The sequence below is a fragment of the Babjeviella inositovora genome, assembly GCF_001661335.1.
Source record: "Babjeviella inositovora NRRL Y-12698 unplaced genomic scaffold BABINscaffold_6, whole genome shotgun sequence".
NCBI classification, from domain to species: domain Eukaryota; kingdom Fungi; phylum Ascomycota; class Pichiomycetes; order Serinales; genus Babjeviella; species Babjeviella inositovora.
The window spans coordinates 600792-624377 of NW_017566843.1; the positions used below are offsets into that span (position 1 = coordinate 600792).

A 23586-nucleotide genomic window follows, 5' to 3' on the forward strand; every position below is an offset into this window, starting at 1 on the left:
TAAATGTGAGCTTTGTGATTTAGCAGAAATTTATTGAGTGTTCCGTTGGCGAGAATTGTGCATAAAACAGACGGAACTGGAAATGAGCCAGAAGAAATATCGTTAAATGGTTCTATTCACCAGCTTCTTAGTTGATTAATAAAGATTAGAAACCTTAGCCCCCCTCGATACAGATTTGGGGCTCAAGGTCTGAATAAAAAAATTCACGGCCCGGCCGACGCTCCTAGATACAAAGATTTGGGTTGTTGTTATGGTACCATGTTTTTGAGATCGTCAACGCCAGCGAACAGAACCCGATACTAAATGCGAATGAGCATCGAAGAGGTTACCATACTAAACCATTTATGAAAAAAACATAAAGATACGGGTACGACTAAAACATGGGATTTCACTTATTATGCGAAGCCCCTAAAGCAATGTGAATTATTGAAATAGAAACAATGTGGTTTTACATAAATGTTTGAGAGCGGGTCCAGACCCACAACGGATGAATTAGATGTATAATATGCAATCATCCCGACAAGTCTCCTATCTCTTTACTTGTACATGTCCTTCAACACGCCCTCAAAGACCGCGAGCATCACCTCGGCGTGTTTGCCCTCGAACCACAATCCTGGACGCAACCGGACAGCACGTGCGCCGCTGCCACCGGCGTTGACACCGGCATGTCTACACTTGACCAAAAACGCATCACGTTCCTTGCCGCTTGGCAAATCGAATGCAAGGAACGTAGCTCTGTTCTTTCCGCGCAAGTTGGATACCTGGGGGAAACGCACGCTGATCTCGGCCAACGAATCGTATAAGTTTCTGCCGGTGACGGCCGCGCGCGCCAACAAGTCGTAATCCTTGATCTGCTCGATAATGCCCTTCGCAAGAAGTGCCTTGGATGGGTCCCCACACCAGGTGTTGAACTGTCTGTAGCCCTCCTTGGTACGACCGATCTTTCCTGAGTAGAAAAACCCTGCGGCCTGCACCTTCTTCGAGAAAGTGACCATGTCTGGAGGCATGTCTAAGTTCCAGTGCTCGTGCGCCCAAAACTTTCCGGTGCCCAACCCGGTCTGAACCTCATCCACAATCATGAGCACGTTGTACTTCTTAGTAAGGGTGCGGACTTGCTGGAAGAACCACGCAGACGCGTGGTTATCCCCGCCCTCGGCCTGGATCGGCTCGACAATCACAGCTGCAATGTCCTTAGGGTAGGTCTCAAAAATCTGGGTGAGCTCCAGAATACACCGCTGTTCCTCTGCCCTGTTTTCCGAGATAAACTCCTCCAACGGATACCGCAACTGTGGGAACGGCGCTACCGGCCAGTCGAACGCCGGAATGTCCAACTTGTGAATCTCCTTAGACCTGGTTGTCGAAAGCGACCCGAAAAGTCTGCCGTGGAAACCCTTGGAGAAGGAGAGAATAGTGGAGACCGGCGCACCAGGCGTTTGATTGAGCATCACGGAAGAGAGTTCCTCCGCGGTGAAAGATGCATCCCCGCGTTTGCGCGCAGCCTGGTGCATGAATGCAGCCTTGAACGCACATTCGTTCGCGTCGGATCCAGAGAGCGTGGTCCAGATTTGGTCCATACCTGGGGGCGCGGCTGAAAGCAAGCCCTGAGAAAGAATTTCATAGTAATCAGTCGAGGGAAACACGCCGAGCGCCGGACGGTTGACAATTGCGTTCACCATCTGCGGTGAGCGCGCCAACTCCGCAAGTTTCGGATTGCTGTAGCCCAAGGGGATACTTGCGATCTGCGAGTACACGTCAAGGAACTTGTTTCCATCGACATCCGCAATGTAGTTACCGACAGACTGGTAGTAGTCAGTGAGGAAATACGCGGTAGTGGTGTCATATACACGTGCGAGGCTCGCGAGCTCCTGCTTGGATTTAGGACCCGGGAACGTGTTCACGGTTGGCACGGAAGGCTCGTTTGGGAAAATAGTGGCTGCCGTGGTGACCCCTCTGAGGGTCTGGCCGAGGCATCTGGTTGCTCTTCTGGAGCTGGCTGTTAACATCGATAGGTGGCTTGCTATGGGAGCAGGTTACTTGGGAGTAGAGCAGGGAATGGGTGTATATATACCCCCGTTTCGAAAGATTCCCGGGCGAAGTCAGGATATGCCACACAAAGTGGGGTGTGACTGGGATATGTTGTACACCACGCATAAGCGACAGGCGCGCGGGTGGCTCGATGCGGCAATCGCAGGAGAGATTAGATTGTGTGTGCGTGGGGTCGAGCTTCCCAATGTGGTGACAAAGACATGACGCTGCAGTGGAAATTGAGGGGAAACAGTTTTTTTTTTCAGTGGTGGGGATCATAGGGTGATACTCGGGTTCTTAGGGGTAGATTATGGAACTATGATAGATGGGCTTCTTCACACGCGGTATAGATACTCTGGTGAGGCATTTTAGCAGAGATGACTTCAAACAGTGGGTCGATAGAAACGTGAACCTTTGCTTCTGTATAACGCAAGTAAAAGTATTGGTAAAGACAAAAAGTAAAAATCACTGAAGTTCAGCTGTACGAGCCAGCTAGCAATCCATGTTAAGCATGAGTAAACCATGTGATCGGATTACTCATCGCATATACAAGACGGCATTACTATTTAAAGTGGGATTTCGAATGACTTTGTTAGTCGTTCATTTCCTTGGCTGATTCCTATACGTCCAATTTAACTTGTACCTTTTCCATAAGATTGGACTTGCTGGCATCGTATTCCCGTGCCACTTCACCTTAATCATCGTTATTGAATCCTAGACGTCTGCTGTCGCAGCCTGAGTGTCGCTTAGAGCATTCTTTAACTATAACTGGTGCCCGAACCTTGGGCATTTACGTCGTAAATTTAAGCCATCATTTTATACAAAGATTATTGTTATACCCCTGAAACCCTTCTAAAAAACATGCAACACATCAAACAAGCTTCTGACCCTGTTGGCCAACGCGATGGAGTTCACCTCGGAACTCTGCAAGTTCTTCAATTCCGACAACTCACTGGCTAACAATAATTCCTCCTCCTTACCCTTAACATCGTCTCGGTTGGCCTTGTCTAATAAAATCGCATTGTTGCGCTTCATGTCTTGGATTCCTTCCAACAACTGCCCAATGTTATACATCAACGAGTTGGAGATAAGCTCCATGGTGAGCTCGCTCTTGAACCGGTACAAGTACACGGCTCTGGCGGCGGATCTGTCCACGGATCTGGGCACCTCCTGCACTTCGATGATATTCAACCGCATTAATGGAACCACACACGAACGGAAGTCCTTTTCCTTGATGAGCGCAGCCGCACATAACTGCTTCTCTTCCACCAAGCGAAATTCGCGGATGCACCTCAAGATACGAAGACTGGCAGGGTTTTCAGTGAGGGTACCCTGCAACAACGCATCATAGGTGAACTGCTTCAAGGAGGCTGTAAGCTTATTGAAGGGAATAACAAAGTTACCCGGAGTGGTTTCGAGAAGGAACGGAACAGAGTTGGAGGACATTAATTTCAAATGGGATTGCACGAGGGAAGCGGACACCAGAACGGTTGTATCCACATAGCCGTTCTGAGACACACACTCCTCATCGTCATCGTTTTCCGAAAGGTTGTAGGGCTCAGACTGGGGGGTGGCAGGCGGCATGGCAGCACCATACTCAGTTTTGACCCTCTTGGCCTGTTTTCCCTCCTTTACACGGGGTCTCTTCCCACTGATCGGGGCAGAGACAATAGACTTTCGGAGGTCTATGGTCTTTGGTAATTGCTTCATGACATCGTTGGCGTTGAAAGTTAACCATTTGGCGGTTTCCTTCTCCTCGCGGGAGTATGTAAAGTGTCTCAAGTCGTCAGGATCAGTTAACAAGCCAGGAATTTTTTGGAACGGATGCTGGATGTCTGGGCTGAGCTTTTCCAAATGGGATAGGATAGCCTTGTAGACCTGGGAGGTCAAAGAACCTACTCTCGCAGTAGCGAAGGACACCAAGCTCTCGGTTCTCAAGGATTTTTGGAATCGCGCAAGGTTGAAGGTCAACGGCAAGTCAGGGTTGATCACCTTTCCCAAAGCGTTGTGGCTAACAAATACCTCCATGGCTTTGGGGGTCTCCAAAAGCTCCAAGAGTTTGTCCTTTGCGATTTTTGTCGCCTCCGCAAGTCTCTTGGTTTCGCTGATAGTGGCAGAGAAGGGGAGGGAGTCCTTAGCAATTTTCATCGTTCTTAACCAGACATCGTTAATCGGGCTGAAGTGGATGCTTCGTAAGGGAATGAGGTACCCATCCTGGAACAAGGTGGAGAACTTCTTTTGGATTTCGATCTGCAACTTCTTATCGCCAGTGCTCAAGTAGTCACCCACTCGCAAATGACCCATGGACAAGACATTTTGCACAATTTCAGCACTTACACCGTCGTTATACTTTCCCTCAATCATCGACACAATATCCCCGCTGTACAACAACTTATCGAGCCCCTCCTCATGGAAACAGTAGTATGTCGCAGTGTCTGCCTTCCAATACAACACACACTGCAACTGAACAAGTGAAACAAGCGAAGTCTTAACCACACTAACCGGTAATCTGCTCTTCTGGGCAAGCTCACGCGCAGATAAGCGCCCAAAAGAGATCAAGGTGCTAATGATGAGTGCGGCCCGTTCGCCCAAGTGAGTTTGTGCTAGCGTTGTGTAGAGGAAGGATCTAGGGGACTGGCTCTTGGCAGAGACCGGAATGCTCGGCGGTGCCGCTTTAAGTGGGGGCATGACAAAACGTTGGAGCTGATTGCAGGCAGAGAATCGAGATAACCGGAGCAAAATAGATCAAGAAGGATCAAAATACTCTGAGCGTCAGATATTTTTCAGCTCGGGAAAAAAAAGCACGTGAAAAAGTCACGTGACTGAAACAGGCGTGACCTCCGCCACATCAAGTTTCGGGCGTTTTTTTTTCACCAGCCACAATGTACAGGTTCGTTGCCAGCAGCTACAAAGCATTAAACAACCGAGGTATAGCTTGAAAGTGTATAATAAACTACAGAGAGCACCGTACAAAAATACTTTGCTATCACAAAATATTCAAAAGGCTTTCAAGTGACTGGTTTAAGGTAAACTATAACCAGTTGCACCTCGTCAATGGCCTCCACCGGCTTGCAACGCTTTCCTTCCGTACTGTGGAGGCTTTAACCATTAGATAGATTATGTAATGTTCCTCCTCTTTGTGGTTTACGCCTAAAGTTAGATCTACACCAATTGCCTAACAAACGCAAAGCACCTAAAGTTACTTCCCTTCAATATAAAATCTTTGTTGCGTTAAGTTACACACCCCTTGAGGGCCAACAACCCGGCTGGGGCGCCAGGGGACAAGAACAACCCTCTCTGGATCTCTCTCATCGTACCCACTTTAATATACGTCTCACTCAATTCAGCTGAATGGACCTTGGCCGAGATGAGAGCCGTTTGCAAGCTCATATTCTTATCAAGCTTCGCCCAGATCTTGTTGTCGTGGGGAAACAAGAAACCACTTCTTTGCCAGACCTGTGTCTTTACTTCCAATCTCGCATTAATCTCGGAGAGCAAGCTCGGAACAGATCTGAAGCTGTCACTGCTCAATTTAGCAAGAGGCAAGTTGCACAACTCCTCTTTAATAGCAGGAAGGTAGTCTGCCAAGTTTTCGTTGACACAAATCGCACCGATGGTCAACGCAACCATGAGCGACGAGCCAAACTCCTCGATATACGAAAACAACTGATCCAACGCTGCTTGCTTGGTCTCCTCGTCGTTGTAAGCGTACAAAATCTGCGCAATTAACACCACTAAGCGCTGAGACTCTGGCGACTGCGACAAAATCGTCTTCAACTGCTCCAATGATTCGTCAAAGCCGTCGTTGAAGAAGAAGCAGAGGCCAATCACTACTCGAGAAGACAAGACACATTTCAAGGCCTCTGCGGAGTTGTCTTCACAGATATCAAGCACAAACTGGGCGTGTTCGAGGGCGGACTCGAAGTTTTCCTGGCCCAAGTACAATCTCGCCAACTGGGTCTTCACCTTGGCAATCTGAAACAAAATGCTCTGGCTATCGTTCTCCTCGTATTGTGCTTCCAAAAGGCTGGACAACTTCTCCCCAAGGGCCACCCCAGTATCATAGTCACCGCACCTTTCAACAATGGACAACGCCAAGGCCAATCCGAGCGGGTCGTTCGGGTAGGACTTTAAGTAGTCCAACATGGCGTGGTGGGCGTTACTCAACTCTTGGCCCGCCACCACGTCCCTGGCATCATCGCCCTTGCCCATTCGCCTTTGAAAGATGGTGTGCCCGAAGAGCAAGTGCGCCAACGGGGAGCGGCCGTTGGACAACACGTACGAATGCGTGGACAAGCGGTTTGCCAAGTCGGTGTCTCCCTTTGCCTCGGCCGTCAAAGCGTGCCCCGACCACGACTGCGACTGTTCTGGAGCGATCGACTGAGCACGCTTGAAGGTTTCTTCCGCCAAGTCGGCATCACCGTATCTGAGATAAAGGGCAGCCAAATTCGTCCAGATGACGGGGTCGCGCGGCGCATACGTACAGGCCTTGATAAAGCAGTGCTGGGAGATACGCGGATTCACAGACAAGGATGCATTACCCAAGGCAGTCCAGAAGGATGGATTGTTAGTCTCCAAGGTGATAGCTTTCCTGAGCGTCTTGATCGCGGAGTCTCTGTAAACAGCGGTTTTGGTGTAGTTGAATGCTTCCAAGTATGCGAGTCCCAAGTTGAAGTATACGCACGCACGAAGAGCTTTGGCCGATTTAAGAGGGAGGACGGCAATGGCGGTCGAGCACACGTTGATCAACACCACACACGCGGCTTCGAGACTCTTCTGTGGAAGCAACGCGTCCACACCGGCGAGAGAAGTTTCGGCGGTGGAGAGATCGCTCAACAATTGATTTTCATGCCCCTGGGTGGTGTGAAGGAGGGCAAGAAGCTTGGCAAACGGAAACTTCAGCAAGTGCTCCTGAATGCTCAAGAAGCTGTTAATGACGTCAGCCAACGCCTTCCATGCAGCTTGGGACTGGTTATCGACGGTCAAGACCTCTACGAGTATGTCTGTGCACTCAAGCGCAGCGTCGATGGCTCGGCCAAAGAAGCCACCAGCAATATAGTGACTGGCCGTAGCGAGCAACGTCTCGTACAACGCGGTGAGCGCACAATGGCGGTCCCCCAGTACCAAGAGCTTTCGCAAGAGCACCGCACTCTCAGCGTGCTCCCCGATCCTGTTCAACGCGACACCGAGCAAGTACTGAGTGTGCCAGTTGGCCGGGTCCAAGGTTAACGAATGGTTAAACACCTTGATAGAGGATTCAAGCCTGCCACAGCCAGTGTAGGCTTCACCCAAGCCGATCCACGATTCGTTATCGTTCGGGTTCAACCGCAAAGAGGACTGGAACCACTCGATCGCCTTGGCGTTGTCTTGAGCCTCCAAGCAAGCCACCCCAAGTACGCGGTATGGCCACGACGGATCCAGTTGGAACAACACGAGCAAGGCGCGTCTGGCCTTCTCCGACGCCACCACTCTGTCTGACAAAATAGACGCAGTGTCCCACTCTGCGTCCCGGGAGAATGCCTCCACTAAGTAGTGCGCGGAGACCACCTCTCCCGCGTCCAACTCAAAGGCCTTGTAGAAACACTTGGTGGCACGCTTGGTGTCCCTGTAGAAGTCTTGGTACAACACTCCAAGCGAGGTGTATGCCGGGGCATAGTTCTTCAGTGATTTCAAACTGATGATTAGGTAGTTGTAGGAAGTTTGGGAGTACTCCTCGCTTAGCGACGGGTCCTCCTGCGCCTCGAGCATGTAGCTTTCAGCAAGGCGCCAGTTGATAATGGCACGGCGCTCGTAAGAGTACAAATCTGTCCCCAGCACCGTTTCTAAAGACCGTGACAACCCGTCCCGGCCCTCTTGGTAGCGACCAAACTTGATCTTGCACCAACTAAGCTCCAACAATGCAGTATGATTTTCAGGGTACTCGCGACTGACGTCCTCAAACAACGCCATGGCACTTTGGAGGTCCTTGTTCTCAATCAAAATGAACCCCTTGCCCACACGCGCATCCATATTTGATGGATTAGTCTCCAACACCTTGTCGAAGATCTGCATCGCCTTGGAAAAATTCTTTGGCGCCTCGTAGAACGTGTAAATGGTGCCTAGGTTAACGAGCATCTCCTCCTTCGTGTGTGCGAGCTCCAAGCCGAAGCTGCGCGACATTGCCGCGAGTAAGCTAATGGCATTGCGCGTTTTCTCCAATGCCGGGGCAAACTCCTTGAGGTGGATGTAGTAGGAGGAAACAATCCGGTTCGCAAGAATAGAGCCGGAAGCCTTGCTATAGCCGTCGAGCAAGAGCACCAATACCTCTTCTTGAGTTAAGGTCACCTTGTCCACGTCAACTTCCTCTTCCTCAACGAAAGCCGCTTCCATCTCGTCATCCTTATCACCCTCCTGCTCTTTTTCCTTTTCTTCCCTTTGCTTCTGACTCTTTCTCAATTTCCGCTTACACCTGACCTCCTTTTTCTGCTTTTCCGTCTGCAAATTCAAGATCTGGGCCTTGTCGAAAGTGGAGATGTCGCTCATCACGAGTGCGTACAAGATGATCCCCACGCCCTCATCACCGTACATCTGGAGGTAGTTCGCAAGGTAGCTCGGAGGAAGATCGCTCAACCGCACGGGGTCGCACCAGTCCCAGTAGATGGTCCAGGCAAGTAAGGATGTGTGATTAACAACAACCATGCCCTCGACCATGGTCCAGATCTCAGCCTGCAACCGCTTCTGCACACTGTTCGACACGGGGGCGTACTTGATCAAAAACTCGTACTGGTACTGCAAATATTCGTGCTCATACGCCCGTCTTTCCTCGTCAGAATCGCAAATGCTGATCAACATGGCGTACCTTTCCCCAACGGTCGATTTTCTAAGCACCAGCTCCCAGATGTGCTCGTTCAACTTGTTTAATTCCGTGCCTGTCGTGTGGAGCGAGTACTTCACCTTCTCGCGCGCGTAGAGCCGCGACACCTGCTGTTTCTCGCGCGGTACCAACACCTCAGCTACCAATTTGTGCAAATTACGCTCAGGCGAACCGAGCAACGAGCCACAGAGATCGTATAATGTGCTCCCTGGCACGATCTTGGTCAAGTAGTACTCATACAAATCGTCGTAGTCGGCATCTTTTTCGCACTTTTTGAGATACAACTCGAACTCGCGCACAACTTCAGTGAACGGCTCCAGGTTGTTGATTAATGCCTGGAGGTACTTCTCTGTCACCTCAAAAAACATGCGGTATTTGTCGGTAAAGCTCATCTTGTCGTCAAAGTGCGGAATCGAGTGATTGCTCTTTGCAAGAAGAAAGTACCCCTTCCAGCAGAGGAGGTTATCAGGCTCTATGGTGGTGGCAATTTTGTAGTAGTGACACGCAAGCCTGTAGTTCTTCATCAACTCATGGCATTTTCCGGCAAATACGTTGGCAAAGTAGTTCTGTGGGTCTTCTTCGAGAGCCTGGTCCACGAACCCTAAGGCGGTTTCGGGGTCTTTGGCTGAAAGAGCGTCTTTTGCCTCCTTTAAGGTTTTCTTAATCGACATGGATAAAGTTGTAGGTGGAGCCAAGGGTTTTTGTTTGAGATGATGAAGCAAGATAGTTTAGGTCAGTGAATTAAAATGTGATATGCTGGGACAAATGCACAGGATATCGTGGCGAGTTTTTAGTGTTTTACAGGCAGGAATGCGGCTCTTCGATGGGGATAATTTTGTGTGTTGGCGATATAGATTTCATCTGACGCCAGGTATTGCCATTGGCCCGGTAACAAAAGGTGAAGAATGGTTTTACTTTAAGATCGTGACTTTGGCATCTATGATGTGTATATAGTGGAAATTCTGTGATATTACTAAAATTCCATCGGTTGTACTACCTGACATATGTTGGTCGGGTGTCAATTACTGGCATAAAATGATATTTAGTTCACTAAAACTCCTGTTCCGTATCTCAACAATTCTGTGACATAACTCTGAGCACCGAAATACGGCATTTTTTCGGGTCGGGTCACTGGCAACGTAACCAATTAGGATAGTTTGTTCTCAATTATACCCAAATGTTCTCAGATTTAATAGGCCCATTGTCATGGATTCGACGTTTGCAGTTCATCCGCGCACGCTTGGCATCAACCGGGATGCTGCCTTTATTCGTCCTGTCCCACTTGGTTCACAAACTTTGTGTAGTTGAAAATAACCTCCCCAGTTATCTCCTTCGCCTTGCTAAACTCGGAAAACACCATTTTGATCGCCTTTTGTGATTCCGGGTCGTTCTGGTTGATGCTTGCCAAATACTCACTGAATGTCACCGCATCGATCTCCTTCTCGCTGTCACCATGGAAGTACAGCAACGCGCTGTTCAAGTCGTCCTTCCCGGAAAACTGGTTTAACCGCTCATCCATTACTGACAACAATGTATTGAAGTTGATGGTGTTGGCCGTGGGGTCGGGTCCGGCATCTTTGATCATTTGGCGCACTTCCTCCACGGGAATGTCGTAGTTGATCGATTTGAACATTCGCTGGAGATCCGCATGGCCGATTAGGCCGTCGGCATCTTCGTCGATCAACAGGAAGAAGTCATGCAACTGCTTGATGGTGGACTCTGGAAGCGAAATGGTTGTCTAGATGAATTAGTTTAGGTCTTTAACACAAGGGTTTGGCGTCACTTACCATAACTATAGAGATATAAATCAGAGCGCCATATAGGTTTCTTAATCGGCGGTTCTGGCTTAATAAGAGTTGATTTATCCAGATAACAACCCGTAAACCTACACGATATGTTTTTTTTTAGCTTTTCTCCATTGTTTGTTTGCAAGCCGCTGGCCGACGCGCCTAATTCCCAATCGGTACGACCCATAACAGCTTGCGTCACGGGCTCTTTGGGTGGCAGCCATTTTACATTGCCAACCGATAGAATAACAAAGGTGTAACCTCGGAGCGAATCTTTATTAGCATCTGGAATTACGTGAGGGTGCTCACAACTTTAGAGGGAAGCCACTGGCTGAGGGGAAGCTGATCCGTGCTAACCATCGCTTCGAATATCCCAAAGCGGAAGGAGGCAGCCTCTTTCGATGCCCTGGTACGTTGGAAAGTGGGGGTTCTAGTTAGATAAGCTGTGCCATTTATCTTCTCGGCTTAATTGCATCGCTCCGAGTATCTCTGTTTAGACAATTCCCTTAGTTATATAAAGAAGCGCCTTTTCCTCAATTTCTGTGTTCCCCACGTCTCTAAAGTACCGAAATGAAGATTAGCAAGCTTACAACTGGAGCTTCCTTGTTAGGAAACGCCATCTCTGCCAGCCTATCCACCGGTCAACATATCTTCCACAACGATGAAATCCCAGTGGAGGTCTACTCAACTTTGCCAGACTCTTTCATCGATGATATCTACGGCGGTTTGGTCAACACTCCAGTTGTGGTCAACCACAGATTGAGGCGCTTGAACACTGGCCAGTTAACTTTTGGCAATGAGTTCCAGGCTCTTTCCCGGAGAAGAAACAGATACCAACCCTACGAGGACGCGGTGTTTGGTGACTATCCCTACGACTCCTACGCCGAGGCTTACTTCCTGCAGTCGACCAACCTTTTGAAACAGAATCAGATCAAGTACCCTGACGACGACAACCTTGAGGATATGGACAGTGTCAGTCTTTTCGGGGGAATTGTCACGTTCGCACACTTTCCTACCAAAAACTGCTTTGCCAACCTTGCCCTGGAAATTGACATAGCAATTGTGGGAGCACCCTTTGACACGGGCGTTTCCTACCGCACCAGTGCACGCTTCGGGCCAAACGTGTTGAGACAGGCGTCCAGACGGTTGGGTCAAGGATTGACTCCTGTTCGTGGAAAGAAGGGGTCAAAATTATCCAAAGTCAACCCTTATGAAACCAACTTGACGATAATAGATTGTGGAGACATTCCGATGACGCCATTCGACAACCGTCTCGCGTTGAACCAGTTATATAGAGGGGAAAGGGCAATACACCGTCATCCAACATCCAACCGAACGGCAACGACGGTTCCAAAGATCATCACCTTAGGCGGGGACCATACCATCACCTTAATGGCTCTCAAATCTAGTTTCGAAAAACACGGCCCTGTCACGGTTCTCCATTTCGATTCGCACATTGATACCTGGGACCCGAAGGTATTGGGTGGGGGTATCACCAAGTATTCTTCGTTGAACCATGGTACTTTCTTGCACTACGCCCACGAATTAGGCTACTTGGCTGGCAAAAACTGGCACTTGGGCTTGCGTGCGCCATTAATCGTGGCCGCTGACGGTCCTCATGACGTTGAGTGTGGGTTTAATACCATTACCGCGAGAGAAATTGACACCCTTGGGGCTCAAGGCATAGCAAAGAAAATCATGGCTAGCGTAGGAACCTCAAACCCCGTGTATATCTCGGTGGACATTGACGTGTTGGATCCGGCGTTTGCACCAGGAACCGGTACGGCTGAGCCTGGGGGATGGAGCACGCGTGAGTTGTTGACCGTATTGGATGCGCTAGAGGGTTTGAATGTGATTGGGGCGGATGTAGTTGAAGTTGGTGATGGGTATGAGGATAGGGCAGGTACCACCGGCTTGGCTGGAACCGCGGTCATTGATTCCATTCTCGGGCTCATGGTTGTAGATGACTACGAAGTTTGATTGTGTTGGTAGCTATTTAGAGCAATATACATTTTTACATAATTTTCATACCTGAAAGACGGATAGCTGTATGTTATTCAAGCTGACCTTAGGTGTGACCACCTTATTGCGTGTGTATGTGTGGTTTAACTACATATGAAGATGGATTGGTGAGCTCGAGTCAGTAGCCTTTCTCTACTGGTTACGATTTGTAATGTAAATGTCAGAAAATAACCAATCTATTAGGTTATCAATTCCAGAGGCTCCTCGGTCACTCTTAGATTTAGCCACACGTGTGGTATACTTTCACAAAGTCTAGGAGAACGAAACCCATACCACGCTTAAAGCGTTATAGGACAAATGATGCGCGCCTCTGGGGAAAAATAAGCACGCGTGCGCGATGAAATCCGCAAGGCACATCGAAGAGAAGCGAATACAAAGGTCTCGCGTGTTGAAAAGTTACCCATACAAAGTACTTGGATATAAAGTCAGTTTCCACAAGCTTAGTCAGTAAGCAACCACTCCACACATCATTTGCCTCGCAACACCATGGATCTTTACGCTGAACTACCCACATCTTCCCTTCACTTGGATCAATCGTTTGAGAAACTCCACCAAGCTTTGTCTAAGAGCTGCATAACCACATTCGAATTGCTAACCCTCGCACCCATTGTTATATCCAAGAAGTGTGGCAGATCTATCAACGAGATCAACAAATTTATCAGCGTCTTGCGTAGCGAGTTGGAGGAAGATTTGTGTATACAGAAAGCTGACCATTCTGAACTGAAACCGTTTAGGAAATTCACGGTTGGAGACGATGCCATCGATGAGTTACTTGGGGGCGGAATATCTCTTGGGAGGATCACAGAGGTTGTCGGTGCCAGCTCCACGGGGAAATCACACTTGCTTATGCAAATTACCAGCACGGTCCAGCTTCCGGTTGAACTTAAGGGGTTGTCTGAGTTCTGCCTGGAGAGTGGAGCGTGGACTGCGGCAAAAGCTGTTTACATCAGTACTGAAGGTAACTTGGAGACGCGAAGACTACAGGCTATATCAGAATACTACTCGCAAAACTACACGAAGAAGTACGTTGAGCATATTCTGGGTTCTCTCCCAAGTATAGATAACGTTTTCCAGATCCAAACCAACGACCTAGAAGCACAAGACCATATCATCTTTGTGCAGCTCCCCATCTTGCTACTGACGTCTAAAGACATCAGACTTGTGATTATTGACAGTATAGCGCATCACATCAGAGTGGAGAATGTCGGTACAGCCGAGTCGGCCTCAGCCATCAAGAAGGAGTCCCATTGGATAGAGGCGAAACGAAAGAACGACTACGTCACGAAACTTGGGTCGTTTCTAAACGAACTTGCCGTAAACCGCGACGTCGCAATTGTGGTGTCCAACCAAGTAAGTGACATGCCGCTACCAGAGGAACCACTTAACCTCCAACGCCATCCTGAGTATAAGCTTAGTATGGACTACCAGGTGGGCTGGATGGCTGGCTGGAACAAGCAAACCATCCTTCACGCCCAAGGAAGACCGGGTAGCCATGCCGATTCGTTCCACGTCCACAACACCCAGGTCCCTGCTTTAGGGCTGCGTTGGTCCACGCATCTCTCCCTGCGAGTCCTCCTCAAAAAGACTTATAAGCCGGTAATCTTTCATTCCAGCGACGGTGAGGTATACGAGGATGTTTCGCTAGACTCCATCAACCCCAATCCGTACGAAAAGCCGAAATGGAATAACCAAGCGTCGACACAGGGACAACCAAATGGGAGTGGCACACCAAAGCCGGCACCTGTGGCCCAGCCTCCAATGATAGATTTGCACGAGTTGGATTGGAAAGTTAAGCGTGTCATTGGTTGTGTCTTCAACGACGACCATGAACATGGAGGAGGCAATGCCTCAAACGGGCAAGTGCAAGAATTTGTTATCGGCCAGGGTGGGATTAGGAGCGTCTAAAATATAAAACTACGCGCCGAATATTTTGTAGTTGAATAGGAGCAAAAATCAGCAGACCGTTTCTCCGATATCGTCTAGTCCGTAACGGTTTCAATACCAAAATTCACCTGCGTAGACGAGATGAACCGTAGAACCAGGGTATCCCTTAGACGATACAGAACGATGACATGATCTTGGACCTCTGGCTATACGAAACTATAATTAATATATTAAATGAGAGCAGGTAACCCTAAAAGGGAAGTATAATTAAAACAATAGATTTAAAGGAACGAAGAATAGTAGTACAAAGAAACCACTCGTGTAATCAAGTTCTGATGGCTTCCTCGTAGTCTGGAGGTGGGCCTTGCCAGGTAATCTTACCCTGGGCATCCATCACGGTCTCATTATCCGTCACATCAACGTTCTTAGCTTGGGCCTTGGCGCATTCTGTCGCCGACAAACCCAATGGGTCTCTGGCAACCCAAATGTGGGGTACATCATTGTAGACTGCTGGATCCTCATAAGCGGTCTTCAAGAACTCCGGTTTGTACGTCAAGTAGTCGTTTAAAACCATAGGTAACATGTTACGAGCAGCCTCAAAGGTGTAGGTGGTGCGAGGATGGATGAAACGACTGAAGGCAGCCGTGGTGGAGCCCTTTTCGGCGGCCTCAATACCACCGCCAACCATGGTGGCAGTCATTTCGGATGGAGCCTGGGGCTCGGTTTCTGGGAGAGAGCCAGTGTCGTCAGCAAACGGAGATGGATTACGCAAATTAGTCTCGCTACCAACCACAGGGGGTGGGTTGCCGTTAAGGCCGTCTTGAGACTCCACGTCCTTCTCAGAAGGGGAGGAGTGACCTTCAGTAGCAACCTTCTTGGCTTCTGTTTCGCCTTCGCCCTCTTCACCTACCCCTAAGGCGTTGCCACCGTTGGTGAAGTAGTTTTTACCCTCGTTCTTGATCTCCTTCAACCCTTGATCGTAGTCTGGGTACGCGGAACCGTTGTTCAAGAGTGCGGAAACAGGCACAATGTCGAAAAGGGGAAGGAAAATCCACTTAAAGTAAAGATGGGCAGCGACAGTGAGACCAAGTAAAATACCTTCAAAGACAATTGCCGGAACACAGATGGACGTAATGAACAATCCCAACAAACAGATCTCGGCCAAATACAAGCCCACGAAAACTTGGAACAAGGCAAGCGGGTAGTGGCGGCCCCTAGAGTCCGACTTATTGTGGCCCATAACGTAGGTCAAATTGTACACATAGGCAATGTAGAAGAGGAAGAACCCAATGGCACCGAAACCCAAAATAATAGGCGAAATGATGCCGTAACACATCATGATCACAGCGATCAACCCGTAAACCGGATAGATGGTACCCCAACCAGGAGAACCCAAACTGGAGGCTCTGTTGAACATGGCCCGCGGGGTTTTATCCAAAACGCGGCCCAAGATGTGAGACAAAATCAACGCAACCAACTGCAACAACGCACCAGAAGAGACAGACAAGCCCTGCAACATAACGTACGCAATGTAGAAGTTGGAAGACTTTGGCAAGTTATTGGATAAAAGTTCCATCGCAGAGCTAGGATCGTCCACAATCTTGACGGCAACAGAGGTGGCAGCAGATGCCAAAGTGGTCACAAGGAAGACCTGAACAACCTGGAATGCGTAGTACCACTGGTGGCACCACATCTCTACTTCCTGGACCGTGAGGCACCCACCAAACTTACCCATAAACTTGATAAATGGAGGCAAAAGCGACATCAAAACGGCTAACGCAACCGTTGGCAAAAGACCGGTGATGATACCTAACAATTTGTGTGGCATTTTAAGGATGAAACGCAAAAAGTGGACCTTTTCAGTCAAGTAGTTGATATTAGAAATCGAACCAACAACGGCAACAGGAATGGCCCAGAAGATGATAAGCACACACAAAACGATAATCGCGACCAAATGCTTGATGTAACGAACGCTAGTGGACAAATCCAAATTGGCCCAAATAATATCCTCTGGGGCAACACCGATCACACGTCTACCCTTCTTCAATTGCTTGTGGTATGGAATAGCCTGGTAAGCCTTTTGCAATTGGAGCTCACTTGGAAACTCCATAAAGACAGACAGCAATTGTTTGGCGGCAGTGTATTTCGACTGAGACTCGATAATCTCCTCGTTCAACTTTTGTAAGTGTTCAGGGGCATATTCGAGGGTTTCCACCTTCTTCCCAATGAGCATCTTCAAACGGTGGGTTGGTGGCTTCTTTAAGTAGGTGAGCACCTGATTGGGCTCACCCTCAAACTTCTGGCCCTTTTCAGCCTTTTTATCGGCCTTGGCCTTGATCTTGACAGCCTTGGCGATAGATTTGTTGAGTGTGCCTTCGTAAGTCTTGGCCAACTTGGTTCTTTCCTTGACTTTCTCCGCCAACTCCTTCTGGCTTCTAGCGTACCAAATGTTGGAGGCCGCCGGGAACAATTCTCTCAAGTTCGTTTCGTCCATCAAATCGTCTGGTAACTCGGTTAACAAGATGGTTCTGGAAGACAAGGCGGTGGACAAAAGCGGAGAGGCCTGCGCGGCATGTCTGACGGAAATGTAATAGATCATCTCACGGTAGATGGTGTAGATAATCCCACCGAAAACAATCCAGCTGCACAAGGCGTGGGCAATCAAGCGGTACTTGTTAGGCTTGGACACATTCGCCATGGTCAAGATGTCAAATCCCGTCCCCGTATCGCCGCCGGTAGCGTTAAGTGGGAAAAGCAACGGCCAGACAAGACAGGAGGTAAGGAAACAGAAGAGGGAAAAGAGTGCAATGTAGCGAAGGAAGAAGTAACCATCGAGGCCACATTGTTGGATCAAGAAAGATCTAGGCTTGTGGATCAAGTGGGTGGCCCAGGCAAAAGCGCCGGTAGGCGCCTCGTCCGGGTGTAAAGACTCTGGGTTGTTGTACTTGACAATTGTTCTAGGGGTATAGACTCGCTTTTGTCTGTTACGCAAAAGGATGAAAAGGCCAATGAAAACGACAAAGACAACAAAGTTTACGATGAAGGTCGTCAAAAACGCCGATACGGAGGTGGAGTTAGTGTCCGAGGGGCTTGCCATTGTGAATTATAATTGCTTAAAACTCAGAGCAGATATAATAAATGTCAAGATAAGAGAATCAGCAATGTAGGTGTAGCAAAGAGTGTTCAATTGCGGAACTCGCGCTGCTGGGGCCGCGTAACTATATATAAAGAATTGCAGCGTGTAATTTTTGTGTGAAAAAAAGAAAGAAAAAAAAACAACAAAGAGCAAGGCTGATCGTAAAGACTGATTAGGCCTGAATTCCTACAAGGCTGTAGCATGTGCATATGCAGCAAGATGCGCAAGCAACCTTAAATGAGAGAATCACTCCTGTTAACGTAAATTTCAGGTGGGAAAATTCTGCAGCTAAGTGTCTTAAGTCCTAGACTAGGCGCCATACGGTGCGTTTTCCCCTAATTGAAGATGTTTACGTGCGCGTACTGCGTCACGCATGTGACGACTGCCTGGAACTGGGATGGCTGTGCGTTTCCACACAGCAATATGGAAGAGTTTAAGGTGTTAGGAGTCTGTGAGGTCTGTGAGGTACGCCCGGTCGGATGCAGTTGAAGCATGCACGGTGACACAAATCACCTGGAATAAAAACGGTGATGGAATCCTGGTACACGAAACGCAGGGAGGTCGCTATGGTAGGCGTGCTCTCCAGGAATTTGTGACTCCATCAGTAAATGAGGGTATACGCGTTGGCAAGGACTTGGTAGAGATCTGGTATGCCAGTAACGAGAATATTGAAGCGTTGCGGTTCGAAAACACTGCCTCTGTTGGACTAGTCACGTGTAGAGCTATGACATCTTAGTGCAGATTCAGTTACTTTAGAGGTGCGTTAGGCCGAATCGCAAAGAAGCTACACTTGCTATGATTTGGATTTGGAGTTTGCGGTGTTGCTGTTGGTTGCAGGGTTTTTGAGGCTTTTCTGGAAGGTTTTTCAGGGCGGTGTCGGTACCCCTCCGGCTAGTATTTTTTTTTTTTTGTGCAAAGATCAGGTTTGGCAAACTTGCTCTCCTTTTTTGTAAGCGCACATAATTCCCTATAATTAAGGTTTTTGGCGATTACCTACGCGATATGGCTTCCCTTACGTCATTTTTTCGATCTGTAACATTATGGTTGCTCCTTACCCTGGAAAAAAAGGATATGATCCATTTATGGGGTCTTTGAATAACAGCGAAGAACTCGGGATTTGCATCGAGTATTCGGAGAGGTCCATCCAGGCGTTGCGCGTTCTAAGTTTGCTGCAACATATGCATCGCACTTAACTCGGAGGAGCACCTGACATGCACGTTTTGGTTTCACGCTACCAGTACGACCGTCAGATCTAGGCTTCTCGGCATATTTTGGGGTTTTAACTGGGTTAATCGTGGTATCCGCTTGATATATTGCGGGGAATTTTCGTCGGTTGGAATGATTTGCCGTGGAGTGGGCTAAACATTTCCTTGGAAATGAAATGAGTTAGTCAGGGTACACAGCTGTATAATGGTCCGATCCTATGAATACCTGATACGCTAATAATGTATTTAGTATTCAAATCATATTTTAGCTTGTCTGAAAGGGATTGGAAGAGAGCATAAATGCGTGTTTAGAACCGATGCTATGAGCTAAGACTTACAGGTTTTATACTTTGGGTGAGGTATAATTATGCCTTTTTCACGTCTTGGGGTGGTTGGGGTTGTTTGTACGGGTTTGGGGGATGAGGGTCAAGGTTTGGTGACGAGCCAAGATACAGGTGGTAACGGGGAACTTTAGAAGTTCTGAATCTGTAGCACATCCACGGGTTTAGACGCGTAGGGTGCTAGCAGTTTTCAGCACCCTGGATAAGGTGCTAATTATCTTGTGGTACGGATAATTTACATGACCTCTCAGCATTCAATTCGCCTAATAATGCATGCTTAGTCTGGATAGCCGGTCAAATGAGACGTCTGGAACTTACTAAAAGGCTTTTTGCTTGTCCGTACCTCACAACTGAGTATTGAGGCCGAAAAACTGAAAAATGTAATTGTAATCGGCCAATCTCATTATTCAAAATTTATATACTCTATCGGCAACCGTCAGTACACCTCAAGCGAGACGTAGGACCTTTCTAAGGACTACCAGCGTTAATTGCATCGATATACACCACACGGCTGTTGATGTTGGTTACAGATCCACAGTGCTTCCCTTTTCCGGGAGACCTTTGGGCTGAGAAAAAGAATCAAAGGAACATATTTCTCAGTCATACCAGAATGCCTAATACGGTTTAGGCGACATACCGGTATATAACCTACCAAGTATACATTCTAACACACCCAGTTAAACGCTTGTCTCTCGGTCCCAGCGCAATCGTTTACATCGCAAAGCTCTAGATCACCCTGACGCCTCATCGCAGCCGGGCGAGCGGATAGGTTCCCCAGACTAGCCACAGCAATCCATGCTTCAAAATAGCGGGGGTGGCCCAGTCAGAAGTGCGCCGCACTTCAGTCTGACTACCATTCCGACGTGCACTGACCACACCGCACGTGTTGTTGGACAACCAGTGGTCGAGATTTTCCACCCCTGGATCGACACTGGCCCAACACCGCCCGATGCAATTCCTCCGCGATTTAAAACACGCACTTGCGCTATTCCAATTGCCTACTCTCTCCTTCTCCAGTCAAAATGTCTTACACAACCCGTCAAGTTGGTGCTGCCAACACCTTAGATTTCAAGCTTTACATCGAGAAGGATGGTAAGCCAGTCTCCCCCTTCCACGACATCCCATTGTTCGCCGATGAGTCCAAGCAGATCTTGAACATGGTTGTCGAAGTCCCAAGATGGACCAACGCCAAGTTGGAAATCTCTAAGGAACAGAAGTTGAACCCAATTGTCCAGGACGTCAAGAAGGGCAAGTTGAGATTTGTCCGCAACTGTTTCCCACACCACGGGTACATCCACAACTACGGTGCCTTCCCACAGACCTGGGAAGACCCTAACCACACCCACCCGGAAACCAAGGCCAAGGGTGACAATGATCCTTTGGACGTCTGTGAGATCGGTGAAGCTGTCGGTTACGTCGGTCAGGTTAAGCAGGTCAAGGTCTTGGGTGTTATGGCTTTGTTGGACGAAGGTGAGACTGACTGGAAGGTTATTGTTATCGATGTCAACGATCCATTGGCCTCCAAGTTGAACGATATCGAAGACGTTGAAAAGCACCAGCCAGGGATTCTTAAGGCCACCAACGAGTGGTTCAGAATCTACAAGATTCCAGATGGCAAGCCAGAAAACCAGTTTGCCTTCTCCGGTGAGTGCAAGAACAAGAAGTACGCCGACGAAGTTGTTGCTGAATGTCGTGCCGCTTGGGAATCCTTGGTTTCCGGCAAGTCTGACCCAAACACCATTGACTTGACTAACACCACCTTGGAAACCGCCACCATCGCCGACATCCAGGAGGCCTCCCCATTGCCAGCCGCTCCAATCGACAAGTCTGTCGACAAGTGGTTCTTCATTTCCGGTGCCAATTAGTTTGTCATTTGTAAGCCTGTCGTTTAGGTATAGTGTTTAGTTTGAGTACCGAGCGCAATACACGAGTGCGAGAGATGATAGCTGTAGAAAGAACATAGCTTTTGGTTTCAAGCGAATCGCATGTGAATGAGAATATTTATTTGGAAGCAGTTAACTGGCACCATATACAACCAATTGTAAACCAGAGCCTAAGTTCCAGGGATTATTTGTGCAAGTCGCTTTCTTTACCGGGACATTCTCCGAAGCAAACGGGAGTATTAAAGGGATGGAATTTAGGGTTAGTATTTAGATATTATAGCAATCCTCTGGAACCATTCTAGAGGTTCATATTGAATTTTAGTATCTCTGGTATATCTATTGACCTCAGTCTGAGCTCACAGTCAAGAACCGCAATGGTGTTAGGCTAACCAGCAACAGACCGTACTGATCAGATCACTCTACATTCATCCCTCTAACATTTACAACCTTTAAATTCCAATGCACAATACGTAAATCCCTATTTACTTCCCCCACGCCTTGGCGTTTTCGACAAACTGTCTGATTTTACGCATATCCTTCTTGCCGTCAGTTTCCACGCCGCCGCTGACGTCCACGCCCAACACCCCCGCGGAATTCTCTTCCAACGCGGCTTGTACGTTATCCGGCGTTAATCCGCCTGCCAAAATGTATTTAGTCTTGCTGAGCTCGTAGAAGCGCGCGCACGAGCTCCAGTCAATGGTCTTTCCTTCACCGCCCACCTCGCTGTCCATCAACACAAGTGCGTGGTTACGCGGGGTGCACGCCAAAGAAAGGTTCAAGTGGTTATCCTCCACCAGAGTCTGTTCTCTCTGGAGGTCCGCTAAGTTGTCGTTGGTGAGTACAACGCGGCTGATCACAGGCACAACGTACTGCGCAATGGAGGCGCGCGAGCGCGACTCCTTGCCGTGAATTTGGATAAAGTCAAGCCCTATGGTAATGGCGAGCTTATTTATCAGCCCAATCGTCTGATTCTGCACGACTCCTACCAAGTAGGGGCCGTTGTGGATGAGCGCCTGTGCAATGGTCTGGAAATAGACGTGGTCCGGGTCGGCATTTTCGTCATAGGTGGCGTTGACAGTCTTTATCAATTTGGTGGAGGCAACAGCATTCTTGCGCCTTTTTCTCTGTACCAACTGCGCAATTTGCTGGGCCACAGCCGTATCGATGGTCCGTGAACGGCCGGGCACGAGAATGATCCCAAGCAAGTCGGCACCGGAGTCGAGGGCCACCTGGGCCGCTTCGACTGATTGGAGACCGCAGATTTTTACCAATGGAAGTGATGCCATTATACGGGGTTTTTTTCGCTATCTAGGAGATGTAAGGATGGAGTAGCGGTAGAATAGTGGAGAAGATCGAGTTTGTATTCTGATATTACTCATTAGAGGCGTAGAAGGTGCATTTCTCAGTCACGTGAAATGCTGCACGACTGAAATGCACGCAGGGTTGCGGGTGAGACAAGGAAATATCTGGTTTGATATTAAGTCGAAAATTAGGATTAAAAATATTCGGTAATCATGCGTAGGAAATTATAAAGAAACTACAAGGAAATTACAGTATATAAATGTATTGCCTCTCCAAAAATTACCACAAGGGCATTTTGTGTTTGGGATGAGGTACTTTTTAGAGACTGCAACCCTTCCCTCGTACCGAAAGTGGAGTCCAAGCTAAAAGACGCCCGCTACTTCAACCGAGTCATGCTCAAGCGAAACTGGATTGAAGCACAGACATAAAAGACGTTGAATTGGACCAATCATCATAATAACAATATCCGTATTTCCTCATAAAACTCTTCATGTCGTATGGTCTCTCTTCCCAGCCCCCAATGCTGGGCCTGATGCCTAAAACTTGACCTCATCCGGCAACACATACACCTTATGCCCATTCTCCCGCACCGTTTCCTTTTTCACGTCTCTCGGCAAGCTCAACCGCATATCAAACCCGTCGCTCGCGTCGTCCAACTTGTTCCTATCAGACGGATAGCTCGAGCCGTAGTACCCCACCACACGCCGGTAGATGCTGTAACCGAGTTTCTCATATAGATTGATGGCCAACTTGTTCGTCACACGCACAAACAAGTCCACGAAGTACGCATTGTGGGGTTCCACCGACGTGGACTCTTGCAAGTAGAGACACAAGTACGATGCGAGACCCAAGCGCCGATAATGCGAGTTCACGGTCACTGCTGTGATGTGAGTATGCCAGTTGATTCCTGAGCCTTCGGTCTTGCCCATCATGTAACCCGAGCAGACATCGGTGGGAGCAGCCGCTGGTGCCGTGATCTCGGTGGATTTGAAGAACAAGGACGGCCACTCCGTGAGATACTGGAGATAGAAGGCCGGTTGGAAGTTTTCCGTCAACGGATCGAGATTTATTGGGTTCAATTCAAAGATATCAGTCGCCTGGAAAGGTTTAATAGAAGTCATAGCAATGGAGGTATAGCAAATATTGTA

General features: G+C 48.4%; 9 protein-coding genes across 9 annotated transcripts; 2 read left to right on the plus strand and 7 right to left on the minus strand.

The window, feature by feature from the left end:
• Positions 1 to 367: 367 nt before the first annotated feature.
• On the minus strand, positions 368 to 2441 carry UGA11 (Uga11p). The gene has a single exon (XM_019128907.1). The coding sequence runs from the start codon at positions 2001 to 2003 to the stop codon at positions 537 to 539; it is 1467 nt and encodes a 488-aa protein (XP_018985272.1). The 5' UTR covers positions 2004 to 2441; the 3' UTR covers positions 368 to 536.
• Positions 2442 to 2765: 324 nt separating this feature from the next.
• On the minus strand, positions 2766 to 4751 carry BABINDRAFT_161609 (DNA-directed RNA polymerase III subunit). The gene has a single exon (XM_019128908.1). The coding sequence runs from the start codon at positions 4711 to 4713 to the stop codon at positions 2878 to 2880; it is 1836 nt and encodes a 611-aa protein (XP_018985273.1). The 5' UTR covers positions 4714 to 4751; the 3' UTR covers positions 2766 to 2877.
• A 236-nt stretch (positions 4752 to 4987) lies between these two features.
• On the minus strand, positions 4988 to 9613 carry SKI3 (SKI complex subunit tetratricopeptide repeat protein). The gene has a single exon (XM_019127094.1). It carries the CDS (start codon positions 9547 to 9549, stop codon positions 5257 to 5259), a length of 4293 nt encoding a protein of 1430 aa, XP_018985274.1. The 5' UTR covers positions 9550 to 9613; the 3' UTR covers positions 4988 to 5256.
• A 187-nt stretch (positions 9614 to 9800) lies between these two features.
• BABINDRAFT_161611 (uncharacterized protein) lies at positions 9801 to 10739 on the minus strand. Its single transcript, XM_019128909.1, has 2 exons — positions 10666 to 10739; positions 9801 to 10616 (listed from the first exon to the last, which is right to left on the minus strand). The coding sequence occupies exons 1-2, from the start codon at positions 10666 to 10668 to the stop codon at positions 10143 to 10145; spliced, it is 477 nt and encodes a 158-aa protein (XP_018985275.1). The 5' UTR covers positions 10669 to 10739; the 3' UTR covers positions 9801 to 10142.
• Positions 10740 to 10912: 173 nt separating this feature from the next.
• On the plus strand, positions 10913 to 12672 carry AFP99 (Afp99p). The gene has a single exon (XM_019128910.1). It carries the CDS (start codon positions 11236 to 11238, stop codon positions 12643 to 12645), a length of 1410 nt encoding a protein of 469 aa, XP_018985276.1. The 5' UTR covers positions 10913 to 11235; the 3' UTR covers positions 12646 to 12672.
• A 2224-nt stretch (positions 12673 to 14896) lies between these two features.
• Positions 14897 to 17668, minus strand: PHM7 (Phm7p; the record flags this gene model as incomplete). Its single annotated transcript, XM_019131759.1, has 2 exons — positions 14897 to 15429; positions 15478 to 17668. The coding sequence occupies 2 exons, from the start codon at positions 17666 to 17668 to the stop codon at positions 14897 to 14899; spliced, it is 2724 nt and encodes a 907-aa protein (XP_018985277.1).
• Positions 17669 to 20268: 2600 nt separating this feature from the next.
• On the plus strand, positions 20269 to 21278 carry IPP1 (inorganic diphosphatase). The gene has a single exon (XM_019128911.1). It carries the CDS (start codon positions 20276 to 20278, stop codon positions 21116 to 21118), a length of 843 nt encoding a protein of 280 aa, XP_018985278.1. The 5' UTR covers positions 20269 to 20275; the 3' UTR covers positions 21119 to 21278.
• A 340-nt stretch (positions 21279 to 21618) lies between these two features.
• TRP1 (phosphoribosylanthranilate isomerase) lies at positions 21619 to 22422 on the minus strand (the record flags this gene model as incomplete). The annotated part of the gene is made up of 1 exon (XM_019132738.1): positions 21619 to 22422. The coding sequence occupies one exon, from the start codon at positions 22420 to 22422 to the stop codon at positions 21619 to 21621; it is 804 nt and encodes a 267-aa protein (XP_018985279.1).
• A 230-nt stretch (positions 22423 to 22652) lies between these two features.
• Positions 22653 to 23571, minus strand: BABINDRAFT_161614 (peptide alpha-N-acetyltransferase complex B subunit). Its single transcript, XM_019128912.1, has one exon. It carries the CDS (start codon positions 23557 to 23559, stop codon positions 22975 to 22977), a length of 585 nt encoding a protein of 194 aa, XP_018985280.1. The 5' UTR covers positions 23560 to 23571; the 3' UTR covers positions 22653 to 22974.
• Between the last annotated feature and the right edge of the window lie 15 nt (positions 23572 to 23586).

Bases quoted from the DNA above. Each gene is read 5' to 3' on its own strand.
- IPP1 (XM_019128911.1), top strand. From the start codon at position 20,276: ATGTCTTACACAACCCGTCAAGTTGGTGCTGCCAACACCTTAGATTTC.
- SKI3 (XM_019127094.1), bottom strand. From the start codon at position 9,549: ATGTCGATTAAGAAAACCTTAAAGGAGGCAAAAGACGCTCTTTCAGCC.
- BABINDRAFT_161614 (XM_019128912.1), bottom strand. From the start codon at position 23,559: ATGACTTCTATTAAACCTTTCCAGGCGACTGATATCTTTGAATTGAAC.
- AFP99 (XM_019128910.1), top strand. From the start codon at position 11,236: ATGAAGATTAGCAAGCTTACAACTGGAGCTTCCTTGTTAGGAAACGCC.
- BABINDRAFT_161609 (XM_019128908.1), bottom strand. From the start codon at position 4,713: ATGCCCCCACTTAAAGCGGCACCGCCGAGCATTCCGGTCTCTGCCAAG.
- UGA11 (XM_019128907.1), bottom strand. From the start codon at position 2,003: ATGTTAACAGCCAGCTCCAGAAGAGCAACCAGATGCCTCGGCCAGACC.